The sequence below is a fragment of the Antedon mediterranea genome, chromosome 1, assembly GCF_964355755.1.
Source record: "Antedon mediterranea chromosome 1, ecAntMedi1.1, whole genome shotgun sequence".
Lineage (NCBI taxonomy): Eukaryota > Metazoa > Echinodermata > Crinoidea > Comatulida > Antedonidae > Antedon > Antedon mediterranea.
Genome location: NC_092670.1, coordinates 9362857 through 9383325, shown reverse-complemented (window position 1 = coordinate 9383325; position 20469 = coordinate 9362857). Strand labels below are relative to the sequence as shown.

At 36.2% G+C, this 20469-nt stretch overlaps 2 protein-coding genes across 2 annotated transcripts; one reads left to right on the top strand and one right to left on the bottom strand.

Moving 5' to 3' along the window:
- Positions 1 to 1053: 1053 nt before the first annotated feature.
- Positions 1054 to 4233, top strand: LOC140055624 (uncharacterized). The gene is made up of 6 exons (XM_072100970.1): positions 1054 to 1312; positions 1432 to 2227; positions 2327 to 2823; positions 2932 to 3194; positions 3278 to 3526; positions 3616 to 4233. Exons 1-6 carry the CDS (start codon positions 1181 to 1183, stop codon positions 4112 to 4114), a joined length of 2436 nt encoding a protein of 811 aa, XP_071957071.1. The 5' UTR covers positions 1054 to 1180; the 3' UTR covers positions 4115 to 4233.
- Positions 4234 to 7261: 3028 nt separating this feature from the next.
- LOC140046294 (uncharacterized) lies at positions 7262 to 13482 on the bottom strand. The gene is made up of 5 exons (XM_072090881.1): positions 13327 to 13482; positions 12202 to 12392; positions 11762 to 11916; positions 8251 to 9134; positions 7262 to 7508 (listed from the first exon to the last, which is right to left on the bottom strand). The coding sequence occupies exons 1-5, from the start codon at positions 13417 to 13419 to the stop codon at positions 7431 to 7433; spliced, it is 1401 nt and encodes a 466-aa protein (XP_071946982.1). The 5' UTR covers positions 13420 to 13482; the 3' UTR covers positions 7262 to 7430.
- Between the last annotated feature and the right edge of the window lie 6987 nt (positions 13483 to 20469).

Genomic DNA, 20469 nt, shown 5'->3' with positions numbered 1-20469 from the left:
TTTAATTACTCCTGTAAACAATGTGCATTATGATGATTACGTCATTTTATAGACAAAGGAAACTTTATAGTATGCGTTTTCAAAAATAGGTGAATAAACATATACAGTACATATTTGTTTTTTTATTGACGAGGTTGTAATAGTAACTTCAGTAACTATTACAGTATTTATTTGTTATACGACACAAGACAAGTGTATCTGATAGGTACGTACATTTATTCGAAAAAATAAGTCTAGATAGATAACTTAGGCGTCTGAAATCACGGCCCAACAAATCAGTACTCATGACAGCAATTCGATCTAGTTTTGTTCACACAAATGTTTCCAGGAATTTTAACACCGCAACCAATGATTAGCCCTAAATATTTAGTAAACTGTATGATAATCCCTAGCTTAATAAGAGGTACACTATACAGTTTAATTCAGTGCACAAACTGCAGTGTTCGCAGCTTTCACGCTACAGTAATTTCACTGCAGACTTCGTACGCAGTTGTTTACCGCTTGAAGATTTGGACGCTTACACTGTAAAAAAAAATTGTTAAATTTACGGTAAAAAGCTGGCAGCAGTTTTGCCAAGGAAAACCCGTAAAATTTACGGTTAAACTGTAAATTGTGTAACGGTCAAAAACCGCAAAACTAACATTTGTTTGTAATTTATTTTACGGTTAATTGTATTTTGTTCTACAATATACTGTAAAAAAAATTTTCAATTTACAGGATTTTGTAAACAAAATTACATTGAAATTTAAAATAATTTACAGTAGACTGTATTAAAACAGTTTCCCGTAAATTAAATTACAGTGAACTGTTAAAGAATTTACGGTTTTCCAAAAATAACCATGTATTTTACGGTTTTTCCTTGGCAAAACTGCTGCCAGCCTTTTACCGTAAATTTTTCAATGTTTTCTTTTCTTTGTATACAGATGAGTCACATACAGTGCATCAGGAAACAAGTTTTTCATCTACGATAGCAATATTTAGATTTTTACTCCGAAATGTACAACACTTTGTATTTTCACATTACTATGTAAGACTGAAATGAATTCGCCAACAAGTCTTAGAACAACACACAAGGCGGTGGAATGAGAGAGTGGCTCTCTACTTAGAAAATTGCAAGAAGTTCTGTGGTTCTCGTGATGATTATGTCATTGCTGCTTCTAAATTTGATGAGGTGTCTAAAATGATTCCTGTTCCCTCTGTCCAATGGTTCCTTACCATCTACTGCAACGAAGTAATGGGAAGAATCGACGAACTCAAGGCTTCTATCACATCGACGTTCGGAAGAGTGTTGAAGATTGACTCGACCAAAAGGGTAAATAATTTATAAACAATACTATTTCTGCAATTTACTTTTAATTATTTGAATTTTTTTTTTTTTGCAGATTGTGGGGAAGCTTTCTTCCTAATAAATTTGTTTGGGTTTTTTTGCAGATTGTAAGGAAGCTAGCCGGTCGTGCATGTGGAACAGGAGTGTGGGCAACAAACGTCGGAAATGAGTACGGCCAGGTGCTCATTACAGTCCTGACTGCTGCAGAAGGATGTGGCTTAAACAACATGACAAACGGCATCATTAACCGATATGCTTTGGCAGGCGTACCTCCTCCCGAGATTCTCTACGTCGACCGTGACTGCTGCGGTCATTCAAGCATAAGGAAGATGTTCAGCGCCTGGCCTGACATGAAAATTCGTCTGGACATCTGGCACTTCATGAGGAGAATTGCTGCAGCTTGTTCAACAGAATCACATCAGTTGTATCCGATATTTCTCAAACGTCTTTCCGCTTGCATTTTTGAGTGGAGCGCTGACGATGTTGAACGTCTGAAGCTCGCCAAGCGTGAACAGCTCATTGCAAGCAAGAAGCATTCCAACCCAACAGACGACATCATATTGAAAAACATCAGCAAGAAGGAGTATGCTTTACATTGTCGCAGGACAACACGAGGGACTCGCGAGACTGCCAACCTAATCCGAGAGCTGCTGACTTCCCTCGATGGTGAAGAAGGCCGTGACACAATGGGCGTCCCACTCTTAGACTCTGAACAGACCTGGGATATCTGGAGCTCACAAGAGCGACACATCGCCTGCATCCAGGATCCAGAAGGCATCCCGCTCTACACAAAAACCAGTGAGATGCTTAAGGGTGGAGTTACCTTGCCAGTATATCGTTGCGCAAGAGGCTCCACTTCTTTGGAATCGTTTCATCTTCACCTTAACAGGTTTATTCCAGGTACAGTATTACTTTTTATTTGGTATCTACCAAATCTTCAAACCGATCTACAGATTTTTGTATTATTTCATTATTATGGATGTTTTATTTTTTTCTCAGGTGAGCGTGCTAGCGACTTACATTTCCAAGCTTACCTGATGGATGGACTTGTTCGATGGAATGCAAACCGTGCACTAGCCGCTACCCAGTCTGGAGGACCCATCTCCAGTACATATAGTGGACTGCATCAGCATGCTCTCAACATACTGGCAGAGCAAGTGATTGGCAAAAAAGTGTACAAAAGTTTTATCATTCCAAACAAGTACACTGGAGAACTCATCGGAGTGGAGTACCTGTACAACCAGTCGAACAAAGTGCTCGAAACTCAATTTCCTGTCAAAACAGATACCATTTATGATGAAGACTTTGATGAAGAAATTTACACTTTTGATGTTGATGAAGGGTATGATGACAAGACTCAACCAGACTACAAACCACCTAAGCGTTGTTTTAAACCTCGAAATGCTAAAGAACCCTCACCACCCCAGCTGGAGCCCTTGCCTTCATGTGACGATAATGATGATGATGGTGAAGGAAAAGCAGCCCTTTTTGACACAGTGAGTTAAATTTGTATCATTAGCTTCTACCTCACAAATTTTGTTTCTGTTTTGAAATACAATGCACGAGTCTGATTATATATTTTGTTTTCATATTTTACAATTTAGGAACTTGAGGATTCCACTGGACCGGACAACATTCCAGGCTACGCCAAAGTTGAAGCCCTGGCAGACTACCTTATGCAGTTTAAGGAAGACAGTGGAGTGATAAGTCAAAGTCATGCTGAACATGTCGCAAAGTTGTGGAACAACCTGGATGCTTATGACAAAACCATTAAGCGCAAAGCACGGCATCAAGATTACCTGACGAAAGGCAGGTTCAAGAAAAGTAAAACTACTTCCGTAATACCTGGTGTCGAAAGCACTCGACGGTAAGGCAGTTTCCAGCGTTTTTTTACTTTGTTGCATTATGTGTCTTAAATCTAACTTGTTTCTTTGGTTTTTTTTTTAAAAGATGCTTCTTAGGTCAGAACACCGGGCCAGCTCAGTGGCCGGACTGCAATCGATATATGGAGTGCATTATTACAAAACTATGTGAAGCGTATCCATCTACCGTATCTATCGAAGGTAAACGTTTCCAGCGCTGGCCGCTCATTACCAAAGGCTACAAGAACATTCGTCGGAAAGTGCTATCGAATGGACACCTGATGTTGTTTGCTAAGCTTCAGTTGATGGAGATAAATCGTACGACACTCATCCAGTGGTGAGTTTTTACTTGTTATTGATTGTTATTTTACGCTACAGTAAATACATTAAAGTTTTTAAATACTGTGTTTGATTTATTTTCAACAGGTACAACAGAACGTCAAAGAAGCAAGAGCGGCAAGTGTTGGAATCTGGCATCTCGGCAACAATACCCAAACTTGTCTCTGATAAAACCCTACTTGAACCTTTAACCAAGCCAGCGGTGCTAAACGTTCATACAAGCGCTCCATCTTTCACATTTGTCCTACCGAAAAACACTTCCGGCCTAGCGACTCTAAGAAACAGACCACCACCATCAGTCCCTGAGGCTAGCAGTACTCGTATTCCTAGAACTACCCTCTTGTACAGAAAACGAGTGGCTAAAGACATATCGGAAGGGAAACCGATCAAAATATACAAACCAAGAACGTCTGCGATTGTGTGCTCAAAGTGTAAGCAACCAAGATTAAATAAGAACCACACTCAGTACTATGGAAATTGGTATTGTGCTGCAACATCTGATGTGACTTTTAAAGAATGGAAATCGGCTATGGTTGCCATCCGTCGCCTTCGTCAAGAGAGGAAAAAAAAGCAGCAAAAAGAATGATTCCAAATGATTGTTGTAGCCATGGATAGTTTTTATACTGTTTCGTATATCTTCAATTTTTATTTGTTCTGTGATTTTATATTCACTCTTTACAAAATATTTGTATTTTATGCAATTTGGCCATTGGGCCACCATATCTAATGGTATTCTGAATGTGCAGTAAAGTTAATAATAATAATAAAAAAAAAAAGTTTTTAATGCTGCCAAATCCAAAGAGCAATGATTAATGTTGTAAATTATTTTGTAATTTTTATAAATTACATTCAGTTTTAATTATTACATTATAATTTACATTATATCATTCATTGCACTTTGTATTTGAAGGTCCCAAGCCCTTACAAAAAAAGCAGAGGGGGAAACTTTTGCAGTTGAGTGTACATTAAATGGTGAATTCTATATTCTTGTCAAGACTATTTCCTTAGTAGTGTAAATTCTCAACTATTTTATATTTATTTCAAGAGCAATTCCACTACAATTCATTTTGATGTGAATCAAATAATTCATTCCACCAATTCTAATAATATATTTTGATAATAACTCATACTATAGAGGTTATTATCCAGTAACCTTCAGTTACTCCTCTTACAGTTACACATATCCTATGATACCATGTGGCCTAGAAAAAAAGCCCCAGACAAAGCTAACGGTAATTTTGTCTACATTTTTGAAAAAGGCTGACTGACAAACTACTTGGAATATGGTTGGCCAATCAGAAGTCAGGGTGGGTTTTTTAAATAGTTACATAGTATTTAACATATATATACAATTTTGATTGACAATTGTTCACACCCTAAAAACACAACAAAAAACGTCTCGTCATATTAAAAGAACTAACGATTAATACAACATACATATTGTAGTCGAATTTACCGTGTTTTAAAAAACAAAATTCATGTACTGTAGTACAAGGATTTTTCGAAAATTGGATGAAAAAAATGTCGACTTTCTCAACTTTTAACAAAAAATTTAAGTCTTATTATTCTATTATTTAATATTTTTATTCATTTAATACATCGATCATGTGATAAACCCCTAAAATTGACAGTTTTTAGTATGCCGGTATTCAAAACAACCTCCTAGATTCTTGGGTCCCATTGGCCAATTGTCTAGTTTCCTCATTATCTAATGACCCAGTCCAATTCAGTTTTAATGACCCCACATGGCTCTGTCCATTTCTTGTCCATTTATTTTTGCGTTCTTTACCGTTTCGAGTGAGAAGATTGAGTTGTACCCTACATGCACAGAACCCATTATTCGACTCTGCGCATGTTTATTATGCGATAGTAAACATTTATGTCTAAAAATAATTTTCGACTATTTTATTTTCTGACATAACTGGTTACTATAGCATAATTGACATGCGCAGAACCCATCATTCGACTCTGCGCATGTTTATTATGCTATAGTAATCATTTATGTCAACAAATAAAAGGGTCGAAAATTGGCTCTTTTTCGAAAATTTCCCTGTACTACAGTACAGGGATTTTTTTCCAAAAATGGCCACATTTCGACCATTTTATTTTTTGATATAACTGGTTACTATATCATAATTGACATGCGCAGAACCCATTATTCGACTCTGCGCATGTTTATTATGCGATAGTAAACATTTATGTCTAAAAATAATTTTCGACTATTTTATTTTCTGACATAACTGGTTACTATAGCATAATTGACATGCACAGAACCCATCATTCGACTCTGCGCATGTTTATTATGCTATAGTAATCATTTATGTCAAAAATAAAAGGGTCGAAAATTGGCTCTTTTTCGAAAATTTCCCTGTAATATAGTACAGTGATTTTTTCCAAAAATGGCCAAATTTCGACCATTTTATTTTTTGATATAACTGGTTACTATATCATAATTGACATGCGCAGAACCCATTATTGGACTCTGCGCATGTTTATTATGCAATAGTAAACATTTATGTTTAAAAATAATTTTCGACAATTTTATTTTTTGACATAACTGGTTACTATAGCATAATTGACATCTGCAGAACCCATTATTCGACTCTGCGCATATATTATCTGACATAACTGGTTACTATAGCATAATTGACATGCGCAGAACCCATTATTCGACTCTGCGCATGTTTATTATGTGATAGTAAGCATTTATGTCTAAAAATAATTTTCGAACATTTTATTATCTGACATAACAGGTTACTATAGCATAATTGACATGCGCAGAACCCATCATTCGACTCTGCGCATGTTTATTATGCTATAGTAATCATTTATGTCAAAAATAAAAGGGTCGAAAATTGGCTCTTTATCGAAAATTTCCCTGTAATATAGTACAGTGATTTTTTCCAAAAATGGCCAAATTTCGACCATTTTATTTTTTGATATAACTGGTTACTATATCATAATTGACATGCGCAGAACCCATTATTGGACTCTGCGCATGTTTATTATGCTATAGTAACCATTTATGTCAAAAAATAAAAGGGATTTTGTAAAAAAATCGCCAAATAACTTGTTAGTATAGCATAATTGACAAGCGCAGAACCCATTATTCGACTCTGCGCATGTTTATTATGCGAAAGTTGGCAATTTTTGGAAAAAATCCCTGTCCTATAGTTACAGGGAAATTTTCGAAAAATAGCCAATTTTCGACACTTTTATTTTTTGACATGAATGGTTACTAAAGCATAATAAACATGCGCAGAACCCATTATTCGACTCTGCGCATGTTTATTATGCAATAGTAAACATTTATGTCAAAAAATAAAATGGTCGAAAATTGGCTATTTTTATAAAATTTCCCTGTACATAAGGGATATTTTCGAAAAATGGCCAAGATATCTACTTTTTAAAATTCAATAATTATGCGATAATATTGCCATATATGCGCATATATTGTGTTATCATCATCTTATAGAGCTATAGTAACTAGTTATGTCAAAAACTAAAGGGTCGAAATTTGGCCTTTTTCGAAAAATGGTCAAAATATACACTTTTTAAAATTCAATAATTATGCGATAATATTGTCATATATGCACAAATATTGTGTTATCATCTTATAGAGCTATAGTAACTAGTTATGTCAAAAAATAAATAAATCTAAATATATAATATGTACTATTTAATAAATAATTGTAGATGGATTTTTTTAAATTAAAAAAAAATCAATTTCCATGCAATTTCATTTTAATTTTTCGACATGCTGTATAGAAATACATGTACAGTACACGTAGAAATAATTTTTTAATGTTTTTTAATCTATTTTGTAAAATACAGATCGATTGATATATTAAATCCATAAAAAAAAAGGATAAACATAAATTGTTGAGAATATTGTACGTATGTCAAATGCGTATTCGTTCTGTACTTGAAATAGCTGGTGGCACTGTTGATGCTTCAGGTAAGTGTGGTACTTTTGAAACCTACCAAAGAAAATAAAGAAATCTGTAAAAATGATATTTTGAAAGTATAAAAATCTAAAAAGGTTTTCAAGCATTGAATTGACAAGAGGTCATAGTTTAACTCTTTAAATCAAGAACCACTTGTGACTGAATATTAGTATCGTAATATCTAGATATTGGCAAATAAATTTATTTGAATTTACTTGATAAAATAGAATCCCCTTAATAGGGTTGGCCATTGTTTTGCCCTTCAAAGGTGTCCCCTTAATAGGATTGGCCATTGTTTTGCCCTTCGAGGTGTCCCCTTAATAGGGTTGGCCATTGTTTTGCCCTTAGAAGGTGTCCCCTTAATAGGGTTGGCCATTTTTTTGCCTTTCGAAGGTGTCCCCTTAATAGGGTTGGCCATTGTTTTGCCCTTAGAAGGTGTCCCCTTAATAGGGTTGGCCATTTTTTTGCCCTTCGAAGGTGTCCCCTTAATAGGGTTGGCCATTGTTTTGCCCTTCGAAGGTGTCCTCTTAATAGGCGTGTCCTAAGAGGGTTGGTTCTACTGTATTTACAAAATGACAGTGGTGTAACGCAGAGACCTGAAGCCCCTGGACTACAATGGCCCTCCAACACTGGAGGGGCCTTGGCCGTTTTTAGCCTTAGACATATTTTAATGCCTGTTTTTTCCTCTGGGCACTGCTCAGGGACCACCATAAGCTCCGAGGCCACTGGATTTAGCCAGTGAGCACTCATAGCTGTTGCGCCACTGTGAACTTACCATTTTCATTTTACTTCTAATACTTTCAACTGTCCTTCTAAATGAGCAGCTTTCCGTGGATATCTGTTTTGGCCCTGGTGGCTGTTCATACTCAACTGAATTATTGCCTTGTCTGTATAACGTAATTCCTGGTTTTGAGGGTGACGTCATTTGCCCTTCGTATACTCTCTTCTCGCACTCATTTGGTGTAGTATTTAAATTAGCTTGAGATGATGTACGTTTTCTTGTTACACTTGGTGGGACAAACTTTATACCATCTTGATTCTTCTTTGTGTTTACATGTTGGGAATCAGAAATTGATGCAACAGTATGCATGCTATTTTGAAATTGCCTTGGTGGTTTGTGATGCCTAAAGTCAAATTGTTCTCGGTGCCTAGGCCTTTGAGATGGACAATAATCCCTGTATTGTTCTAAATTGAGACATGATTTAATGAGATTTACCTCTTTTGATAGCTTTGGATGCCTAGCCTCTTCTTGTAAATGCTCTTTAAATTGGCCTGAAGGCCGATAATAGTCATCAGTGTATTGCGTTTTTTTTCTAAGTCTAGGCCAACGCGATTGTGGTGGGCCAGGGTGTCTATACCCTGCAGGATATGGATTGAACTGAGGGGGTAGCGTAGAGTGAGCACTTGGTAATGGTGGTTGATCGCCATCATATTTTGAACGTTTCCATTTTTCAAATGGTAGTTGCTTTGGTGGATCTGGCAACGCTGGAGGAAAACTGTCATATGTTTGTTTATCTTTAGTGTAAATTTGACTATCAGATGATATTTCATTCCTTTTTGAGACTTCTTTTTCATCTTGTATTAAACCTGATGGCTGACTTTTAGACGTGCTAAGTATCTGCTCGTCATTTTGATGTCCATCATTAGAAGTATGAGCATCTATAAATAAAACATTGACAAATCGATGATACCGTAAATCTAATAACAACCCACACTCTAATAGTAACCCACACTCTAATAGTAACCCACACTCTATTAGTAACCACCCTTCTAATAGTAACCCACCTTATAAGCCAATCTATAATAATAACCCACTACTCTAATAGTAACCCATGGGGGTTAATAATAGAGTCAAAAAACTATTGGCAAAATGACATTATGAAGACTGGTCGTTTATGATGCAGCCGTATTTGAAAATAAGGAGACAATGCATGTTGATCTTGGGAGTGGGGGAGGGTTGAGTGTTTTTGAGTTTATAAAATAAAGTTCAAACAAATTTGTTTATTCGTACTGTTTTATAATGTTGCTATGATTTGCTGACTGGAAATGTTGGGGTGGGTTACTATTTTCAAAATTAGTAATAGTAACCCACTACTCTAATAGTAACCCTTCTTCTAATAGTAACCCTCCCTAAAAAACAATCAAAGAATAATAACCCAGGGTTACAATTAGAAGATTTATGGTATAATCGAGAAGTAGTCAACAGCATCATTTTACCAGATAGGTCTCCCTCCAATTAAAGACCACTTTTGGGACCCACGTTTTAAGCTCTAGGTAGACTATCAAACTTGATGTGACAAACAATATCAGGGATGTCACCAGCTTTTTGGAGTGCCGGTCGCTAAAATAACCCCGGTGTTCATCCCGGGGGGGGGGGGGGGGGGGTTTGTCGTTATTTTAGCGAAACATAAAGAATTATGAAAATAAATAACAACAAATTGCGTCAGGTCTAGGCCTAACCTTGTACCACCGGGGAGTCGCCGTTATTATTCGCGAAAACAAAAAAACGCTTACGAAATGAATAGCAATAGATCGCGTCAGGCTTAGGCCTAGCCTTGTAGACACTACGACCACTAGGCCTAGCCAAGGCTTAGATAGATGCCCCAAAATCTGAATTCCACAAAAACTGGCGCTTCCTTATTTAGGCCTATTATCCCCAATCAAATACTGTAGATAAATTATTAGCCTAGACCTTACTACTTGTTGCTCGATATAATGTTCGTGTTCTTTTGCGCGAGAGTTTTTGAGCGTATTCGTGAATTCCGGATTTTTTGTTTCACAACTGTGCGGCAAGCATGTAGTGCATGGCCGGCAAGAACAGACACGTGTTTATGGGTTAACTGAAGTTCAGCAACCTGAAGTTATCCCAGGGACGTGTAATTATTGTACCATGCTCGGCGATCATAAACGAACGAACTTGCCCGGTCTCACTGCTGAACCATGCGCATGTTTTTTTATTTTTTTTTAATAGTTCGTAGAGTAAAAAAATGTAAAACTACCTAGTAACATAATATAATTAAAGCAGGGTGACAAAACATTCAGCAATTAAAAATGATTTTGTTTGGGTCTATGTAGTTGTACATTTTTTTAATTACTGCGTACTTGTTTGTATTTTTAATCTGTGCAAAATAAAACGCTTGAATGGTCGCTATGTGAACTTTAAACTTGTACACTGTGCTAGCTGCTTGTTGTTCGCCATGACTCACAAGCTGTAACAATGAATACCAGGGCAGAGTAGGCCTGGTATTGTGTTACAAATAAAGTAACGTACGTAACCACGGAAACATTTGCTGTAGTCTTTTGTCTTATCTATATGAGGCTAGCTTGTCTGTTATTAACGATGTGCTAGGTAAAATGTTTTAGTACGAATTTTAGTTAGGCCTAGGCCTAATATAAATATCGTAATTATTAATAAATAATAGTGGTGGTCGGCAGCCTGTGAATCCTGGTCGGAAATGTTGAGTGCTGGTCGGGGCCGACCAGCGCCGACCAGCGTGGTGACATCCCTGAATGTGATGTGTCCAAATATGGTAGTGATATGACACCATTGTGTCCATATATGGGCACATCACATTTTTTGTCACATCAAGTTTGATAGTGTAGACAGAGCTTTAGTGGTCTTTAATTTTAATTAGAATCTCTATAACTAAAGACAGGCACTAGAAGTGGTCTTTAAATTCAGAGGGAAATTAAATGTGAGAATAGTTATTTCATTTTATTTATTTATTCGAAATCATGTCCTGGGACCCCAAAGGCAACAGAGTCACCATAACATGAAATGTCTGGGGCCCCAGAAGAACTTAACTACATAAAATTAAAAATCAAATATCTTGCTCCCTGAAGGGTAAGGGTAAATGTAATCAGGTTGGTTTGTCTGTTCTTCTGTCCACCTTCCCTAAAAATTCATAAATTTTATTTTATCATTTAAAACGTGGTCTTTAATTGGAGGGAAAATTTGAAGGAAACTGTTCAGCTGGGTCCACCCAAATGGTCTCAGTAATTAGAGGGAGTCTTGGAGAGAGCGGCTAATGCTTTTGGTAAATTGATTTCTAATGGAGCACAAATAAGAAAAGTAAGTAATATTTATACTTGCACTGATAAAGGGCTAGTGTTGCCTGAAAGCTCTGCTAATATTTCTGGCAGATTTACTTTATCGTTTTCATTTAGCTATTGCATATTTTATTTTGTATCTCCATTGAGATACAGCCACTGATACCCACAGCATTGTCATAATTTTCAGTAATTTGCCTTTGGATTTATATATAAATATTTAGTAAATTTCTAACCTTCTAGTTGGATTTGGCGTGTCCTTCTTGCAATAGTCTTTCTTCGCTCTTGTAACTTTAGTCGTGTATCAGACACCGTTTCATACTCTGGAGCATAGCAAACATGAAGTACACCACCATAGAATGATTGGTCATCAAGTTTACGCTTTGCAACTCTGGTATTTAAAGCATTTGTTTTAGTCTACAAAATAGTTAGAAAGTGGGGGTGGGTGGGTGGGGGGGGGGGGGGAGGATATTTGAATAGATAGGGAGCTTCTTATTACATTTATGGAAGTCTATTCAGGGATATTTAAATGGGCACGGCTTATCAAACACTTTTCACAAGCCCGGCTGCACCTAACCCTGGCCCATAAAACTGGGACCAAAAATCTATGGTCCTCAATCATATGTTCCCCTGCCCACCTGACTGATAATTTCCCCTTAACTGTACAGCACAGTACCTCGCTGCTTGAAGTTGTTGGTATTTTATCCAATATACTTTGGTAAATTGTTCTGTTGGGTAATCGTCTAGTATTCGATACTCATCTATTGTACCATAGAGAGAACACAGTTCTAATAACTCTCTGGTGATCTTTACGTCAGGTACACCTTGTATCAAAAGATACACTGATTCTTTGTTGATAGTAAATACCTGAAATGAAAAACATTTTGTAGGAACAGAAAAAATCCTCTTATTAATATATTAATTAATATATTCAGCGCCTTTATATTAACTGAGCTAGCTAGGCATATTAATGTAGGAGGACCTGCCTAGCCTAGATGATGGAGCCCTCCCTAGTTCTAGGTGGTAGGCTAGTAGTAGTAGTATATATAACCTTGTTGGTAGCCAAACCTAGCTAGGCCTCCTGGTTTGTTTGTTTATTTTTATACTAGGTGACCTCTTCCCAGATGGCCCAGTTGTTGATCAGTGGCTGTGATGTACTAATACACCAGGGTAACCCCCTACTCGTCTCGAAAGATGTACTAGGTTCTTTAAAGTGCACACGAGCTAGTTGTGTACACTGGACCTACAGTTTATAGTCCTTATCAGAGAAGACTCGTTCTACCACCAGAACCATGGAGTGACGAATGAGTGAGCCCCGAACCCTGCCGATGTTATGGCTACGTAATTACGGTTCCACTGTCTTAACCGCTCGGCCACTCACTCCAGACTAGTCAAGTTAGTCTACCAGCTAGGCTAGACCAGTCAAGTTAGTGTACTACTAACTAGTATTGTAGAAGCGGGTCACACTCTTTTCTCTCTATTCTAGCCTAGGTTAGGCTAAGCTAGTAGGGCCTAGTTAGCTGGAAAAGCCTCGGCTCGGTCGGCTTCTTCTTTATCTAGCTAGGCCTATCCGTCATATATAGGCCTAGCCTAGCTAGCGTACTGTGTAGGCCTAGGCTAGGCCAGGCCTAGACTAGTAGAGGCCTACTAACTAGCCTCTACCTATAGGGCCTCTAGGCCTAGGCTAGCCCTACAGCATCATGCACACACGTACATACAGAGTCAGACAGAGACGATTGCATAGGCCCCTACATGGAATTCTAAATTTGATATGGATTATAAGGATCGATCCGATTATTACTTTGACAGCTCGATCACGGTTGCCTTCTCTATACTTAGGACGATCTACTGCAATTTTACTACGTTCATGGTGCTTTTTTGGCAAAGTCGACATGTTTTTGTTTATTTTTTTCCTCTTTTTAATTTACAACACAATCGCTTTCTCCGAGATCCGATCCATAGTAGGTATAGAGGGCGCAATATAGTTTAATAAATAAAACGGCAGCAAAAATGAATATAAAGTGCTTGGCGCGGCCTTAGCTTTTTTTAAATCGAAAAATTTATAACGCTGTATGTGTGTAGTGTTCAAAAATTAAAAAAAATATGTAATAAAATAACAAATAAAAAAAAAACGTTTCAAGTTTAATTTATTGATTGATTTAAATTTACACGCTTTTAAAGTGTGCGCTCAAAAGGCAAGAAGTAATTAGGCCTAGGCTACAAGGAATTGCAACAGCCGTTGCAACAGCACTAAATCAGAAAACAGCTTTTTGAACACACTGTCTATTGCCACTGCCCTCTATAGAAATCAACTATTCATTTTTAAAATCAGTGTCAACAACAAAACATACTCAATCGTATGCGCAGTCTTATTGCTCTATTTATATGTCTGCGCCGATGATTAATTAGCAACAAAAATATGTTGCTGAACAATCCTTTTTAATTTCATCAAAATCGGAGGACGGAAAGGTTCATTTTATTACAACCGTATTTGAACATTACATTGTCTGAGGATTCTATTAATTTGAAATGTTTAAAATGAAAACCAATAATCAAATATTCAAATACGGTTGTAATAAAATGAACCTTTCCGTCCTCCGATTTGAATAATATTCAAATACATAAAACTACTATAATTATTATAGTAATACAGTATGCAATTATTTTTATACCTCCCTCATTATGTTCCGGAATCCTCTACCGGAAGAAAACACTTACGTTAATCTATAAACTACTATTAAATAGCATTTGACCAGTGGTGCAATAATTTTGTTTTTATGTTTTTTGTACCTATTTAACAATTAGAACCAGTCAGATTCCTAAACCATTACTAATTAGTGTGAAGGATGCATTGGACCATGGAGCTAAACAATTAGCTTCATGATTGAACGATATTTTATTTCCAAAGTAGAAAATATAATTTTTTTTTGTCGACCTTGGCATTTACCTAGAAAATAATTATTTGATTAAATACAAACCATGAGGTACCCATGGGATAAAACCAGATACATATAGATTAAAAACAAACTCGGTAGGCCTACTGAAGTGATAATTGTATGCGTGGGCTAAATATAATGTACAAGGCCGCTCGAGGGGCTATTCGACGGGACCATGGAATAACCCGTTTGTCTGCCCAAAAGGATGTGTATTATTAATTCATCTGCGTCATTAAGTCGCAGTATTATGAGTGCTTTAAATCATCAAAATATATTTTTTGTTTGCTCCTTGTTGATTTTTTAAATAAAATATTATCATAGCATCATTTTTGTTATAGAAATTAGGCGCCGCGGAAGTTTAAGCACCCACTGTCATATACAGAACCGCACCAGATGCCGTGGCAGTTCGTTTATATACTTTCTGATCTTAATGTACTTTGGGAACCATAGCCATCATCGCGTTATAATTTAAAATTGAAAGAATTTTTCAACAAATTTAACGCAGTGCCTCGTAATTTTCAAAACCAGCGATATTCTTTCCGTGCAATCTTTCGTAATTCTTGTTCCCAGACATGACCTTACTTTAATTCTCCAAAAAAGATTCGTTCAGAATTCCAACTGGAAATTGATCTTTAATTTAAACAGCTTTTCAAAGTGCAATAGAATCAGGTCATTTGTGTATGACGTACACTCGCGTGCGTGCGAGTTTTTTTTTTGGACCGGGCACGATACGGGTGTATCCGATGAACTCAAATTGGGAACGGAACGCGTGTTCTATACGGGATAATTATAATGCAATTGTGCTATTGGAATGTCTTCATTAAAAACGCATCTGAAAACTTGCTTTGTTTGTTAAGCAAAGCATCAAACTAAATGTTTCCCTTTGTTGACGCATCTTTGTATATTCAATAACGATAACTTAACTCTTCGGGGAAATTGAGTGAGTAAGTCTCTACGGACGCTTGAATACTAAAAATCAAAACAAGGCGTTGTCTTTTATTGAACACTTATTTTACTGAGCGGTCTGTTTCTGATAATGAGTTAATTGTGATTTGATTCGCGATCGACAACTACAATAATTGGAACATTTACAAATATTCTGTGATGAGACCGTGTGTGAACAACATAAATTCACTATGACTGCATGTTGCTGATTGTCGAACGGGTTAATTACTACTACGCTAATGTTGTTTCACACGCATTATATTCTAATATTATAATCACGGTTTGATACAAAAGAAAAACCCATTTATATCATGTTTTGGCTCTATCCTAGAAGGTTAAGCCTAGTCCCACTGGTTAGTAGAGCCATAGCTTTGGTTCCCACTAGAAACGCAACGCAAGCACGTAGTACGCAACTCAAGCGAGTTGACCATTCACAAGCGACATTTCGGAGATCCATCGCTTGTGGTTGTTCAACTCACTTTGCGTTGCGCTTACGTCTTTGCGTTACGTCTCTAGTGGGAACCAAAGCTTATGGTATAGTCGCCATATGTGTGCACAAATGTGCTGTATGGAATTTGATGATTTTGACTGAACATAATATACCGTGGTGGATTTGCTGATTTGCTATACGTCAGGAAAATGTTTAGTCATTATGTTACTTGATAACCTGCCAAAATATCTGAATTATAAAACCTGTTTATTGATAATTAATTTTTACAAATGCAATGTAATCAATCAATCATCAACTGTCACTTATAGAGTACAGTACTTTTGACAAGGTTAACATAATTTATTTCAATCAAAATCGTAGACATTTATGTAATTGTATTTATTCATTTCAAATTTGTTTAGCCATTACATTTCTATGTTTGAATAACGGGTAAATTATAAACACATAATGTAGGCCTACTATACTACATTCACTCTTAGTTGGACATTTCGTGTTTCAGATCATCCATAATAATGAAAACAATAATAGGCTAGATTTTGTATTTAGTTGAAAATTCAATTTTGAAAAATAAAACACAGCAAGTTTAAACCAACTTTTAACTGTTGGACGACTAGGGTGGTAGTTTACTGTTAAACCACTAAAAACCTAACGACTGGTTAATTGCTGTTAAATGACTAGTTAACTGTTAAACACCTAGCTGTTAAATGACTAGTTTAAAACTGTTAAACAACTACCTGTTAAATGACTAGTGTTAGAAAACTAGTTAAATTGTTGTTTACTCGTATAATATTGTTAAAATAGTTAACTATTAAACAACTAGTTAATTACTGTTTAAACAACTAATTAACTGTTAAACGACTAGTATAGTTTTAAACGACAAGTAACTATTACAAAAAGTTAGGCCGAACTGTCTAATGACATTAACTGTTAATCAAATATTTCACTAGTTAAAAGTTAACGAATACAGTAGTTAACTGTTAAACAACCAGGTAAGTTTGTTTGTCCCACTTTTATTTCCATATTTATATATTATTTTGTATTCATTTTTTTACACTTCTCTTTTAACACATTTTCTTTTTAATTATTTTGCTAATAACATTGTATTTTTTTCAATCAATGTTCCCAACATATTTTTATGGGTATACATTTATTTTAAAATTAAATATGTTTCAACTTAACAGTTACATATAGGTAATAGGTAGTTAGTAGGTGTTAACTAGGTTTAATGTTAAAGACTAGTTAAATGTTAAATGACAGTTGGATGGTCATTTAATGTAATTATTTAATAAAATCAAAATGTCAATCAATTACGGTATACAAAAAAATTTAATAATAAATAGCAATACTCTTTGATGAGAAATAAGACCATGATGATTAGAAGGGCTCCGATTACAGAGGGTTGGATGAAAAACAGAATACTCATCTCCACTATGAAAAGCAGATGACTTGGTGGCGTGACTGTCAAAGTTCTTAGGCTATGCTTTCATACACAGTATGATGAGGCTTCCGTCGCTTGGGAAAGCTTATTAATCCTCAGATTTTAGATACCGGACAGTCAGTTTTCTATTCTTTAAGGATGAATCATTCTCCCCCGTAATAATTTAATTCACTGATTTAATTTATTTTGGAACTTCCTTTGGAACTGAAAGAAACTTGTTAAAGAATAACAAACTCAACGACGAAGAAATAATCTAAAAGGCGCGAATTACTGTTTTTACAAATTGAAGGAAATGTTTTGTTATAATGCGGTTCACAAGCGTTGAATCTTCTGAATTTATCATGCGGTATTTTTGAAATATGCCGAAGCATGGCATCTTTTGAAATATCATGCAGTTTGACACATATGCCTAGACACTGCAGTGCTAGTGACACGTTTGTTATTATTTTGGGGAATATCAAAGGAAATCTGTCTTTTCATTGTTACATAGAATGTCTGCTAGCAAAAACGAAATGATAGAATGTATTATGGTATCATCATTTGAATCAACCAGGCTCCATAACAAAATGATGGAGATCCTGAGATGATCTGATACCGGTGTCTTTGTGTGTGTGTGTGTGTGTTTGACGTTTTTATGTGATACAAATAATTTTGTACCTATGGACGTGCGTATCCCAAATAAAAGTAAAATGATGATGATGATGATTTTATCATGCGGCATTTCATACATAGGCCCCTATAGCATTGGATTTATCATGTAGTAGGCCTATTTGACATGACATATAGACCTAAGTAATTTTGAATTTAGCATGCGGTATTACTGACATTTAGAAAGGCACAGCACGAACCATCCTTTTTGCTCAGTCACAGATTATTTAGACTTTGCTGATTTCCGTTCCGAGTTCTGAAGTGAGATAGATCCGACGACGACATGTTTCGATGTTTAGCAAGATACTTGCAAAGCATTGACCACAAGTCTATCACTTTGTATGCATACCGTATGTTTGTTTGTATGATGATAATATCCACAATTTCTAATTTATCATATCATCCTGATTTTTTTTAAATACCTAATAACAACAGATCATGCCTATTGATTAGTGATGGGTGATGTCACGAAAGCTGATCAAAATCTCGAGTTATCTGTATCTTCAATATGTGTTTAAACATTAAGTAGCACGCCCTCTGTCACTCTCTGCAACCTGCCCAAGTGTTTCACTCAGTTTTGAGCGCTTAAATGATCTTTTTGTCCGTTTTATTTATTTTATTGTTTGCGAACCCTCATCTCAACAAAATGCGTTTGATAACAACACTGTAGGCGCTAGGTAAGTCTGCGCGGAAGTTCTGTAATTATTTAATAGAACTGCGGGAAATATTCGATTTCCATGAATTTCCTTCTTCAATAGTAACGCGAATTCAATGTCAAAAACACGTGTAAATTAGATTGACAGGTCATAGTAAGTTGTGTTTATTATCATTATTGTTTTTTTTCTTATTGACTCAAATGTTTATTACGGATTTTTATATTGGCTTGCCAGCCCTTAATTTGCGCAACCGTTGCTGTCGTAAAACCAAACATTATTGAAGATACAAAAGCATTAGCCTGAACAATATCAGATTACTCTGCACAATGACTGTCTCAATCGTGATGCATGCGAAACCTGGACAACGAAAACTCCAGGCCCTGGAAAGGAGATACTACAGACTAGGCTATAGAAACAATGCATAATATCATCAGACGATCGAAGATTGCATGACGACTGTAAAAAAAAACAAGAAGAATCAGACAAAAATAAGATAACATCACCGAATAATTATGGAATGAAAAATCTTGCTCAGAAACGTAAACACAGATGTTGGCAAATGTGGAAGAAATTTGTGAAATGTTGCTAATCGACTCTAAAGACCACACCCGGTCACTGGACAATTAATCTGTAACTGACTGACATAATGTCAACTGGAATTGTTTTACCTAAACGTTGTTTCAGAACGCTATATTAATTGAGCGTAAGTTACGCCGTTAAGAACTTCGTCCTTAAGTTTTTTTTCTCTTTTGTGGCGTTAACCACCACTTCGTCCTTAAGTTTAAACTAGGACGCGATGCAAATTGACCAATTCACAAGCGAATAATGATCCATCGCTTATTATTATATGATAAAGCTGATAAGGAGACCTTAATAGTTTAGTCTTGTCCCTGGCTCACCTCATTGTAGCTTGTTTCCAATTACAGTTATCCCACTATCCCAGAGCTTCTAAAAATGTTACCGTATTTTGTACATAATTTGCCTACTCACTGACTGTCGCTATAATCATCAACCAGTTTATTTGTGCGATAATCCTATCCGTACTTTAGCTAATATGGACTACACTAGTTATAATTTTTTTTTCAAATTTGTTTGCGATTTTATTCTAATTAAGGCTATGTGTTGCAGAATATGAGTTCTCACTTCAGTTCAGCTTTCCATGAAAATCACTGTTTCATAATCACTTGACGTCACAGAACGTGCGTTATTTCTGATGCTGTAGCATCAAACTTCAGAATATGAATCATATTAATTTCTAGTTACATTTTCTCGTTTCCTTGGCCTTTGTTGCTATATAAGTACGTTGTGGGTGTCGCCCGACGCCAGGCGTCCTTGCACTTAAGTTTCTAAATTGCTGGCCCACAAGAACCCAAGTGATTCACGCCTTTTCAAAAAGTTAGGCCCCCAGTAGAAGTAATTAGTAACTTAATTTGTTGCAGGTCATTGACATAACAACAAAAAAACAATAAGGATATAAATAATAAAGGCAACCAGTATGGTGCTTGTGGCGCTCGAACAAAAATAGGCCTATACATCACAAAATGTGCACAGAAGTCCAATTTACACAGACCGCTGTGTAATTTGGCCTTAACAACTGGCAGTTGGTCCTTTATTTAAAACTTTCGTTATAGTACTGTTGCAATAGCGTTAAGTCATTTTTGTGTTACAAAAACATATGATGTGCCCATATATGGATATATGATGACGTCATATCACTACCATATTTGGGCACACTGAAACTAGTATTGCCGTAAATGATTGGCTCCACTAGAAACGCAACGCATGCATGCATGTGAAACGCAACGCATGCATGTGAAACGCAACGCATGCATGTGAAAAGCAACGCATGCATGTGAAACGCAACGCATGC

Excerpts from the sequence above, each read along its gene's own strand:
- LOC140055624 (XM_072100970.1), top strand. The coding sequence starts at position 1,181 with ATGATTCCTGTTCCCTCTGTCCAATGGTTCCTTACCATCTACTGCAAC. Across the intron at positions 2,228-2,326 it reads CCTTAACAGGTTTATTCCAG|GTGAGCGTGCTAGCGACTTA; the intron begins GTACAGTATTAC and ends TTTTTTTCTCAG. Across the intron at positions 3,527-3,615 it reads CGTACGACACTCATCCAGTG|GTACAACAGAACGTCAAAGA; the intron begins GTGAGTTTTTAC and ends TATTTTCAACAG.
- LOC140046294 (XM_072090881.1), bottom strand. The coding sequence starts at position 13,419 with ATGTCGACTTTGCCAAAAAAGCACCATGAACGTAGTAAAATTGCAGTA. Across the intron at positions 12,393-13,326 it reads ACCGTGATCGAGCTGTCAAA|GTATTTACTATCAACAAAGA; the intron begins GTAATAATCGGA and ends TTTTCATTTCAG. Across the intron at positions 7,509-8,250 it reads TTAGAAGTAAAATGAAAATG|GTTTCAAAAGTACCACACTT; the intron begins GTAAGTTCACAG and ends TTTCTTTGGTAG.